Genomic DNA, 11,841 nt, shown 5'->3' with positions numbered 1-11,841 from the left:
AGGGGTTATAATTACGTTAAACAATTATTTTATCATTTGTAAATGCTCTCACAACATAGAATGTTTTGGTCTTCATACCCACCATTCATTGACTGAACATGTTTAACAAAGTGTTGAATCTTCTCTCGTGTACAGTGAGGGAAAAAAGTATTTGATCCCCTGCTGATTTTGTACGTTTGCACACTGACAAAGAAATGATCAGTCTATCATTTTAATGGTAGGTTTATTTCAACTGTGAGAGACAGAATAACAACAAAAAAAATCCAGAAATAAGTGTTTGACCCCCTCTCAATCAGAAAGATTTCTGGCTCCCAGGTGTCTTTTATACAGGTAACGAGCTGAGACTAGGAGCACACTCTTAAAGGGAGTGCTCCTAATCTTAGTTTGTTACCTGTATAAAAGACACCTGTCCACAGAAGCAATCAATCAATCAGATTCCAAACTCTCCACCATGGCCAATACCAAAGAGCTCTCCAAGGATGTCAGGGACAAGATTGTAGACCTACACAAGGCTGGAATTGGCTACAAGACCATCGCCAAGCAGCTTGGTGAGAAGGTGACAACAGTTGGTGCGATTATTCGCAAATGGAAGAAACACAAAAGAACTGTCAATCTCCCTCGGCCTGGGGCTCCATGCAAGATCTCACCTCGTGGAGTTGCAATGATCATGAGAACGGTGATGAATCAGCCCAGAACTACACGGGAGGATCTTGTCAATGATCTCAAGGCAGCTGGGACCATAGTCACCAAGAAAACAATTGGTAACACACTACGCCGTGAAGGACTGAAATCCTGCAGCGCCCGCCAGGTCCCCCGCTCAAGAAAGCACATATATAGGCCCGTCTGAAGTTTGCCAATGAACATCTGAATGATTCAGAGGAGAACTGGGTGAAAGTGTTGTGGTCAGATGAGACCAAAATCGAGCTCTTTGGCATCAACTCAACTCACCGTGTTTGGAGGAGGAAGAATGGTGCCTATGACCCCAAGAACACCATCCCCACTGTCAAACATGGAGGTGGAAACATTATGCTTTGGGGGTGTTTTTCTGCTAAGGGGACAGGACAACTTCACCGCATCAAAGGGATGATGGACGGGGCCATGTACCGTCAAATCTTGGGTGAGAACCTCCTTCCCTCAGCCAGGGCATTGAAAATGGGTCGTGGATGGGTATTCCAGCATGACAATGACCCAAAACACACGGCCAAGGCAACAAAGGAGTGGCTCAAGAAGAAGCACATTAAGGTCCAGGAGTGGCCTAGCCAGTCTCCAGACCTTAATCCCATAGAAAATCTGTGGAGGGAGCTGAAGGTTCGAGTTGCCAAACGTCAGCCTCGAAACGTTAATGACTTGGAGAAGATCTGCAAAGAGGAGTGGAACAAAATCCCTCCTGAGATGTGTGCAAACCTGGTGGCCAACTACAAGAAACGTCTGATCCCTGTGATTGCCAACAAGGGTTTTGCCACCAAGTACTAAGTAATGTTTTGCAGAGGGGTTAAATACTTATTTCCCTCATTAAAATGCAAATCAATTTATAAAAATTTTTACATGCATTTTTCTGGATTTTTTTGTTGTTATTCTGTCTCTCACTGTTCAAATAAACCTACTATTAAAATTATAGACTGATCATTTCTTTGGCAGTGGGCAAACGTACAAAATCAGCAGGTGACCAAATACTTTTTTCCCCTCACTGTATGTAGTGATGAGTACCCAATACTGCCTATAAGTATGTCTAAGCTCTCAAATCATATATAAATGATTTACCCACATTAATAATTGCTAAAAGTATACCTTATTTTAAAGTGACAGACCAATAAATATTTATAACTGCTTTATCAACATTTATAAAGGCTAAAATTATATATTATTTTAAAGTGCAATCCACTGACCATTAAATTAGTTACCAACAGTTATAACTGATGAAAAGATAACTAAAAGAAAGTGGAAACCTACTGACCATTTATTAATGAGTTAGGCCTACCAATATTTATAACTTATATATATATAAAAATATAGCTTAAAAGAATGTGGAAACCTTCTGGACATTTAATAATGATTTGCAAATATTTATAACTGCGTATAATCTCCTTACATGCAATACATAGTAAGAACAAAATGTAATTTAATAGGATACATTGGGAAAACAATTTTAATTGCAGTGACTCAAATCTGTAGCCTATTATTGGTATAGTGAGTAGCCTAGCGAATTCAGATAACTTTCTCCCATTTTGAACATTACAAGTCAGAATAGATATTGACTACAGATTAACTCTTTAAAATACAACATGGTCCCCTTCTGTGTCTTCATCTGTATCTTTCTAAACATTTTCCCATTCCCACCCGTCATTCAAGCAGGTTGGGCTTTTGAGCCCCACATTTTTAGCTAAAAAAGAAATCAAACAAATATTGCCTTGCATGTTAATTTGGCATTAATATGTGTCACATATCAGTTAGCAAACAATGTAAAAAATAAAATAATTTAGTTAATAAAGCCGCATACAAACATGGTCTCTTTTTTGCTTTCTTGAGCAAGGCAGCTCCAAAATGCAGGTTTTTCAGCCTAGCTCAGTGCTTTCTGTGGTGGTGGGGCAGCCAGTGGAAAATACGGAGCGTAGGTGTTGGTAATGTTCTCTAGTTGCGCCGTGATTGGCTCAGTGTTCTGTCACTCATGGGGACACTACGTTACCGCCAAGTCTAAGGGCAGAGCTCGAAAATTCAAGCCCCTATGGTTGCTGCCATAGACTTACATTAGAAGTGCCCATCAAAGGCGGCTCAAGGTCATTGGCCACAGATAAAATGACGTCAAATCACGTTATATGATGTAATATGCCAGGGAGATATGTATACTGTAGCTAAGAAAGTAATACTAAGTGTATGTTGTGTATGAGGCACATGGGTGAGGCACATGGGCTACTAACAGCTTACTACAGTAAACTGTTAGTAGCCCATGTGCCTCACCCTAATAATTGGTCTATTTTCCCCGCTTAATTTTGTCTACTGTTCTGACTTGGTGGTGCACATGTAGTCTATAACCTGTTTTAGAGAAATGTCATCAAATATTTTAAGAGCTTTCATTGTCTGCTTATATGCCCCCTTTATGTATCCTACGGTTCTAACTTGGTGTACAGGGAGAACACTAACGGCCCGTGTTCTGAATTCTGTCACTGTACATTTCAAAAGTGCTAAACAAATAGTTATATTGACTACGTCCGCCCTAGCTCGCTCATTAATGTCTTAATCAAAATTACGGATTGCCTCATTCGCTTGTCGTCCCCTTATGCCATAGTTTTTACATCTCAATTGTCAGTAGAAACCACATCTGTTTAAGCAAGTCAGCCATATCAGCTATGTATTTTTTAAAGACAGTAAATGAGGATGAATGAACTGTTTCGCTGCCAGACAAGGCTCCGGCTGATAGCCAGGTGTAGCAGTGGTAAGATGTTGGGACTGCTGTTGGGACAGCTTTATGTAGGCCCTAACAGTTTGTGGGCACAGTTTGTCACCGTTATAGTGCAATTAATGTATTGTTTAGTGTTGTGTTGTGTAGTGGCTTTGCTGGCATGCATCCACCAAGATTTACATGCTAAAATCACCTCTGCATAAGGGTTCAATATTATACGCATTTGTAAGTGAATTTATAAATGGTTAATAGCTGGAGGTAAATAGTGGCTTAGTATTTGGCAAGCACTGACTGGCAATTGAACTCCTTTGACCAATAAGTTATAACGCATTTATTAAAGGTTTATAATGCATTTACAAATGATTAAATAACTGTTAATAACGTAATTACCAACTCTTTGTAAACCCTTTACAAATGGAACCTTATTGTAAAGTGTTACCAGAATGGGTATATTGCAGTGAAAACTATTTTTCATGCCAAGAGAGGTACTGGATCCTGGCAAAAGGGTTGCGGAACGAAACGGTCCAAAACTCTGTATTATCATTAGTTCACATTCAATAGAGGCAGTCTATGGTAAGTTAACTGATACAAAACATGAGCATATGCCATGAAGAGCAAGAAAAATACTAACATCCCAATTACATTTACATAACTGTGTAGGTTCTATTTATGGGTATCATGTTGACCCTATTTCAGAGTGAAAACAATAGCTCTGGCATATCAGAGGTGACCAAAGTAAGAGGAATGTGAGTGACCTAACACCTCACTAACGCAGCAGAGGACTTTTATGCTCCCTACTTGATCCTCCCTGACCTGGCCAACTTCCCTATTCATTACTTCAGCTCTGTTACACTCACAGAGCAAGGACATTTGCACCATAAACCTAATTCTAATTCACTACACATTGTTCACTAAATATAATAACTAGTCGGTCATTTTATGTTATGTGACGGCTGTCATATTTGACCTGTGTACCGGCCAAAAAAAAGAGTGTTGTAAAAAGGCTTAGTAGGTCAAACTATAACAGTACAGTAATTTTAGGTAATAGCAAGAAAAACAGTGTTTTCCTGTTTACAGAAGAGTGATGCAAATAAGAAATCAAGTCAGGGGAAGAACAACATTTTCGGAAAACCTTCAGAATAGAGTCCTGTTACATATTAGTAACGGTTGAAATAACAAATACGTTTCTGATTAAACATTCTCTTCGATTTAGAACACAGTAGTGAAAGAATATATGAGAGGGGGAGAAAAAGCAGAAGAATGATGGGAGTCCCTACCAAGGCCAAGTTGCGGTACTCACGAGAAGTCAGTGCAGAGTCAGATTACTCTTTGGTTTGCATGCCCGCAGATGCATCCGGTTAGCCAGCTCTCATCTGCTCTGCTCCCCCTTAATCTACAAGAGTCCCCTTGGTAAAGACGTTGCATTTTCCTGACTCCCTCCCTCACGGCGAGCTCCAACCCCCCAGCTCTAAAGACATGGCTCAGGGGCTGAAGTTTCCCTTTCCTTCTTTCGGACTTCACTCTTCAGTCCCCACACCCTGAGCACGCCTCCTAACCCCCTTCCCTCATCTACTCCACTCTCTCTCTTTGAATCAACACAGGAAGCCACCCTGTCGACCAATAAACGTGCAGGGATAGGCTATGACAATGCCCCTGGCATGTGACGGGAGTGAGGCAAGTTCTCTTTCCCTGCCCTCTATGGTGATTCCCCAGAGAACTCTCCGACTTCTCTTAAAGGCACAGCAGCCCCCTTTTCTCACTTGTTGTTTCCATGGAATAATCCCCTCAGAATTCCCATAGGTGGGGTAAAAATAATGAATTCTTCTGAGAGGTCTGTCGAGTTAAGCTTTGACAAATGCAGGTGCTAAATAAATATAGCAATTTGTTACTTCTATGTTTGTGGCCGAAATTCAACAAATGAAATATGTTACTTTTTATGGATTTCGATTACATGTGCATCTTCATGTATGTTGAAAACAGTTCAAAACGTTTTGGCAAGAGAAATAAGAACACATAAGGAGAATATTTTCTGGAAATATATGATTAAAGTCCACGACCAGGAGGGACAACTAAACCAAAAGGAGTGGCTGCGCAACCTGTGTTCTTCCTGCCCCCCGAAGGTGCCTTTTCCCCTTCTCTAAACCTCCTTTTAACATTCTTCACGTGTCGTTTTTCTGCAATATAATATCCCTATAGTGTTATGCTAACTGTGGTTGAAAGTTTAAAACACATTCATTTCCAATGTAATGTGTAAACAGGGCTAAATGTTTCATGTAGGTTATGCAAGCAAGAAATAACTTGTAATATTGGTCAAACCTTCTGGATGTCACCGTGACCTGCCAATTAGCTAATGTTATTTCTCTTGGGAAGCAGGTTGTGCAGCCTCGGCCTAAAACAAAACAATGAGTATGAGACTGTCTGCCTGCCCAGGAGGCGTTATAAAGACACAAACAAAGGGCTGTTGTGTTTTGGGTATAAAGGAAAAGACCCTGCCTCTGCCCATACTCAGTTCACTGGTAACAACTTCCTATGTCTGAGAAATGTGGTTGTCTCACCAAGCTATCTTGAGATGAATGCATTAACTGTAAGTTGCTCTTGATAAAAGTGTCTGCTAAGAGCGTCTGCTAAAATACACATTTTTTTGTTAATGATGTAAATCTAATATATATTACAGAGTATGAATTATCAGAGTAATGAATAATGGCGCTGGAGGGAACGGAGGCCGTTTATGGGCTCCTGACCAATTGTACTATTTTGTGTTTTTTCTTGCCTTGTTTAAAAATTTTTACATAATGTTTCCGCCATCGTTTCCTATGACCGAAAAGAGAGACCGGACATCAGAACAGCTATCACTAACCTCCATTTGGCGAGGACTTGATTATCGCGGACCAGGCCCAAATCCCCGACACTTGAATGAGGGGACGACGCTATAGATACCTGACGAGACTATGTCGGAGAGTGGATAAATTGCCTCTACCGTCCGTTCTATTGGCAAAAGTGCAATCACTGGAGAATAAACTGGATGAGCTCCGTTTGAGACTATCCTATCAACGTGATTTGAAGAACTGTAATATCCTATATTTCTCAGAGTCGTGGCTGAACAACGACATGGTAAATATAAATCGAGATGGTTTTTCTATACATCAGCAGGACAGAATGGCTGCGTCTGGGAAGCTCAGAGGAGGGGGTGGGTGTCTCTTACAAACAACTTGCGCGCAATCTCTAATATTAAGCAAGTCTCGAGGTTCTGCTCGCCTGAGTTAGAATACCTCATGATAAGCTGTAGACCATACTATTTACCAAGAGAGTTTTCATCTATATTTTCCGTAGCTGTCTATAGCAGGGGTTCCCAAACTCTTTCACCCGGGGTCCCCCTTCCAGCATTGGGGAACATCCCCCGCCCCATGTCTATATCTATGGACACAAGCACTCATTAAACAAACTGTTCACACCACTCTTGTTGTTGGAGAGAATTTTTGCAGGTTTAAAGCTTATTTCCTGCAATTTTACACATTTTGTCATGGGGCGCAATTTTTTGGGTTGCAGTTTTAAAGCGAATTTTCATGCAATTCTATACATTTTACATTTACATTTACATTTTAGTCATTTAGCAGACGCTCTTATCCAGAGCGACTTACAGGAGCAATTAGGGTTAAGTGCCTTGCTCAAGGGCACATTTCCGTCATTTAGCAGACGCTCTTATCCAGAGCGACTCACCAATTGATGCGTTCACCCTATAGCCAGTGGGATAATCACTTTACAAATTTTTTTTTTTGGGGGGGGGTAGAAGGATTACTTTATCCTATCCCAGGTATTCCTTAAAGAGGTGGGGTTTCAAATGTCTCCGGAAGGTGGTGAGTGACTCCGCTGTCCTGGCGTCGTGAGGGAGCTTGTTCCACCATTGGGGTGCCAGAGCAAGAGCATTTTGCCAGCAAGAGCATTTTGCCATGTCTAATGTGTATTTGTGCTATTTGAGTGACAAAATAATTACAACAATATCTATGGGCTAAAAAAACGAAATAAAAAAACGTTAGCTGACATGGGCTAGTTGATCTGGACATTTCTGACAAGTTATAAATGGCTCTCTGAGATATGCAATGACTAACATGACAAGAACTTATGATGCACTACCCAATTTCAAAATTGCACCTTGTGCATTCAACTATTACAACTTTCAAGAGTAAGTTTAAAGCCGGACCCCTGTGCCACCCCTGCCGACCCCTGGGGGCGCACCCCACAGTTTGGGAACCACTGGTCTATAGTACCACCACAAACCAATGCTGGCACTAGGACCGCACTCAATGAGCTGTATAGGACCATAAGCAAAGAAGAAAATGCTCACCCAGAGGCGGTGCTCCTAGTGGCCAGTGACTTTAATACAGGAAAACTGAAATCCGTTTTCTCTCATATCTACCAGCATGTGCAACCCGAGGCGAAAAACTCTAGATCACCTTTACTCCACACACAGAGACGCATACAAAGCTCTCCCTCGCCCTACATTTGGCAAATCTGACCATAAGTCTATCCTCCTGATTCCTGCTTACAAGAAAAAACAGAATGCACTCAATACGGAAGTGGTCCGATGAAGCAGATGCTAAACTACAGGACTGTTTCGCTAGGACAGACTGGAATATGTTCCGGGATTCATCTGATGGCATTGAGGAGTTTACCACATCAGTCACCAGCTTCATTAATAAGTGCATCAACGACGTTGCCCCTATAGTGACCGTACGTACAGTGAGGGAAAAAAGTATTTGATCCCCTGCTGATTTTGTACGTTTGCCCACTGACAAAGAAATGATCAGTCTATAATTTTAATGGTAGGTTTATTTGAACAGTGAGAGACAGAATTACAACAAAAATCCAGAAAAACGCATGTCAAAATTTTTATCAATTGATTTGCATTTTAAATGAGGGAAATAAGTATTTGACCCCTCTCAATCAGAAAGATTTCTGGCTCCCAGGTGCCTTTTATACAGGTAACGAGCTGAGATTAGGAGCACACTCTTAAAGGGAGTGCTCCTAATCTCAGCTTGTTACCTGTGTAAAAGACACCTGTCCACAGAAGCAATCAATCAGATTCCAAACTCTCCACCATGGCCAAGACCAAAGAGCTCTCCAAGGATGTCAGGGACAAGATTGTAGACCTACAAAAGGCTGGAATGGTCTACAAGACCATCGCCAAGCAGCTTGATGAGAAGGTGACAACAGTTATTCGCAAATGGAAGAAACACAAAATAACTGTCAATCTCCCTCGGCCTGGGGCTCCATGCAAGATCTCACCTCGTGGAGTTGCAATGATCATGAGAACGGTGAGGAATCAGCCCAGAACTACACGGGAGGATCTTATCAATGATCTCAAGGCAGCTGCGACCATAGTCACCAAGAAAACAATTGGTAAGAGTGTCTTTGCTAAATGACTCAAATGTAAATGTAACACACTACGCCATGAAGGACTGAAATCCTGCAGCGCCCGCAAGGTCCCCCTGCTCAAGAAAGCACATATACATGCCCGTTTGAAGTTTGCCAATGAACATCTGAATGATTCAGAGGAGAACTGGGTGAAAGTGTTGTGGTCAGATGAGACCAAAATCGAGCTCTTTGGTATCAACTCAACTCGCCGTGTTTGGAGGAGGAGGAATGCTGCCTATGACCCCAAGAACACCATCCCCACTGTCAAACATGGAGGTGGAAACATTATGCTTTGGGGGTGTTTTTCTGCTAAGGGGACAAGACAACTTCACCGCATCAAAGGGACGATGGACGGGGCCATGTACCGTCAAATCTTGGGTGAGAACCTCCTTCCCTCAGCCAGGGCATTGAAAATGGGTCGTGGATGGGTATTCCAGCATGACAATGAACAAAAACACACGGCCAAGGCAACAAAGGAGTGGCTCAAGAAGAAGCACATTAAGGTCCTGGAGTGGCCTAGCCAGTCTCCAGACCTTAATCCCATAGAAAATCTGTGGAGGGAGCTGAAGGTTCGAGTTGCCAAACGTCAGCCTCGAAACCTTAATGACTTGGAGAAGATCTGCAAAGAGGAGTGGGACAAAATCCCTCCTGAGATGTGTGCAAACCTGGTGGCCAACTACAAGAAACGTCTGACATCTGTGATTGCCAACAAGGGTTTTGCCACCAAGTATTAAGTCATGTTTTGCAGAGGGGTCAAATACTTATTTCCCTCATTAAAATGCAAATCAATTTATAACATTTTTGACATGCGTTTTTCTGGATTGTTGTTATTCTGTCTCTCACTGTTCAAATAAACCTACCATGAAAATTATAGACTGATCATGTCTTTGTCAGTGGGCAAACGTACAAAATCAGCAGGGGATCAAATACTTATTTCCCCTCACTGTATGTATATATATATATATATATATATATATATATATATATATATATATATATATATATATATATATATATATATATATATATATATAAGCTAAGGACCCTGAGATTAAACACCTCCATCTGCAACTGGTTCCTGGACTTCCTGACGGGCCGCGCCCAGGTGGTGAGGGTAGGCAAGAACACATTCACCACGCTGACCCTCAACAAGGGGGCCTCCCAGGGGTACGTGCTTAGTCCCCTACTGCACTCCCTGTTAACGCACTACTGCGTGGCCGGGCACGACTCCAACACCATCATTAAGTTTGCAGACGACACGACGATGGTAGGCCTGATCACCAACGATGATGAGACAGCCTACAGGGAGGAGGTCAGAGACCTGGTAGTGTGGTGCCAGGACAACAACCTCTCCATCAACGTCAGCAAGACAAAGGAGCTGATCATGGACTACAGGAAACGGAGGGCCGAACATGCCCCCACTCACATCGACGGGGCTGTTGTGGAACAGGTCGAGAGCTTCAAGTTCCTTGGTGCCCACATCACTAAGGAACTATCATGGTCCACACACACACACAACACAGACGTGAAGAGTGCACGACAACGCCTCTTCCCCCTCAAATCCTCAATCCAACGCCTCTTGGCCCTCAAATCCTCAAAACTTTATACAGCTGCACCCTTGAGAGCATCTTGACTAGCTGAATCACCGCTTGGTATGGCAACTGTTTGGCATCCGACTGCAAAGCGCTACAGAGGGTAGTGCATACGGCCCAGTACATCACTGCGGCCGAGCTCCCTACCATCCAGGACCTCTATACCAGGCGGTGTCAGAGGAAGGCCCTAAAAATTGTCAGAGTCCAGTCATCCAAGTCATAGACCGTTCTCTCTGCTACCGCACGGCAAGCGGTACCGATGCACAAATTCTGGTTAGCTACAAGACTGCTAAATAGTTAACCAATAGCTACCCGGAATATCTGCATTCACCCTTTTTGCACTAATCTCTTTTGACTCCTCACATTCGCTGCTGTTACTGTTTATTATCTATCCTGTTGCCTAGTCACTTTATCCCTACCTATAAGTACATATCTACCTCATACCCCTGCACATCGACCCTGTATATTGAAGCGCTGCATCAATTCCAACTGAAGGGACTAGTTTAGAAAAGTGCTAAAACAGTGTATCCAGCTGATGGGACTATTTTAGAAAAGTGCTAAGACAATGTATGCAACTGAAGAGACTAGATTAGGAAAGTTCTAAAATGGTGTATCCTGTGAGTTTGCCGTCTTCAGTATGAATAAAAACTTGCTAAAGTGCCAGAATACAGTGTATCCAACTCTAGGGATTCGTTCAAAAAAGTACTAAAACAGCGTATGCAACTGAACGGACTAGTTTAAAAAAGTTCTAAAGTGGTGTATCCTGCGAGTTTGCCGTATTCAATATGTAATACGTTTCTCTGCAGTGTGTCAGTGGTGCGGGTGGTGTAAAGTGATGCTGATAGCTAGCTCTGGTCCAGGCAATTAGTGGAGGAATGTGCACTAATGACCTGGACCAGAGCTAGTAGCTAGCTATCTAAAGTACTAACATGCTGGGGGTCCCTGGGGTCCAGTGTGTCGAGTAGGCCCTGGAGGTGGTCCAGCTCTCCCTGGGCTCGGCTCATTTCCCCTCTCTGCATCTCCAGCTGGCCCTCCAGAGCCTCCGCCTCGTCTCTCAGCTGCCTCACTTGCTGGATCCTCCTGTGGAGCTGCTGCCTTAGTTGCTCTTTCTCTGCCTCAGACACCTGGATGAAGGATGGGACAGGAGAGGCTTTTAGAAGTGTCCGGGAGTAGATTAGGCTAGTTGATGTGGAACAGTGCTGTTATTGAAGCCTGGTCGCAGATCTGTTTGTGCAATCATGTCAACTCTTTGGCATGACATGAGTGACAAGGAGTATTGAGGAGTTGATCTAATAGGCCAAACAGATCTGAGTCTACTGGATACTGTTATTACACTCTTAAAAAAGAAAGTTCTGGATAGGGCCAAGCCAATCTACACAGTCACCGACATAACCGGTGGGGGGGGATTGGCGCATATCAGACTCAAAAAGAAACACGTGG

The 11,841-nt window shown here is 42.7% G+C and overlaps 2 protein-coding genes across 2 annotated transcripts in view; both read right to left on the bottom strand.

Moving 5' to 3' along the window:
• cntrl (centriolin) overlaps positions 1–4,843 on the bottom strand; it is a 55,593-nt gene extending 50,750 nt beyond the window's left edge. The window contains exon 1 of the mRNA XM_084177458.1: positions 4,675–4,843. The gene's annotated coding sequence lies outside the window, so the exon portion shown is untranslated. The remainder of the gene's footprint in view (positions 1–4,674) is intronic.
• Positions 4,844–6,805: 1,962 nt separating this feature from the next.
• The window catches only part of LOC311141159 (centriolin-like), a gene marked incomplete at both ends in the record, with an annotated part of 31,090 nt that continues 26,054 nt past the window's right edge, over positions 6,806–11,841 (bottom strand). The window contains 2 exons of the mRNA XM_084176409.1: positions 6,806–6,811; positions 11,331–11,525. Of these exons, the coding sequence (XP_084032535.1) occupies positions 6,806–6,811; positions 11,331–11,525 (201 nt within the window). The remainder of the gene's footprint in view (positions 6,812–11,330; positions 11,526–11,841) is intronic.

The sequence above is a fragment of the Coregonus lavaretus genome (assembly GCF_964263955.1).
Source record: "Coregonus lavaretus genome assembly, chromosome: 14".
NCBI classification, from domain to species: Eukaryota; Metazoa; Chordata; class Actinopteri; order Salmoniformes; family Salmonidae; genus Coregonus; species Coregonus lavaretus.
Note: the sequence above shows the minus strand (reverse complement) of the source record. Positions and strands in the feature narration are given on the sequence as shown.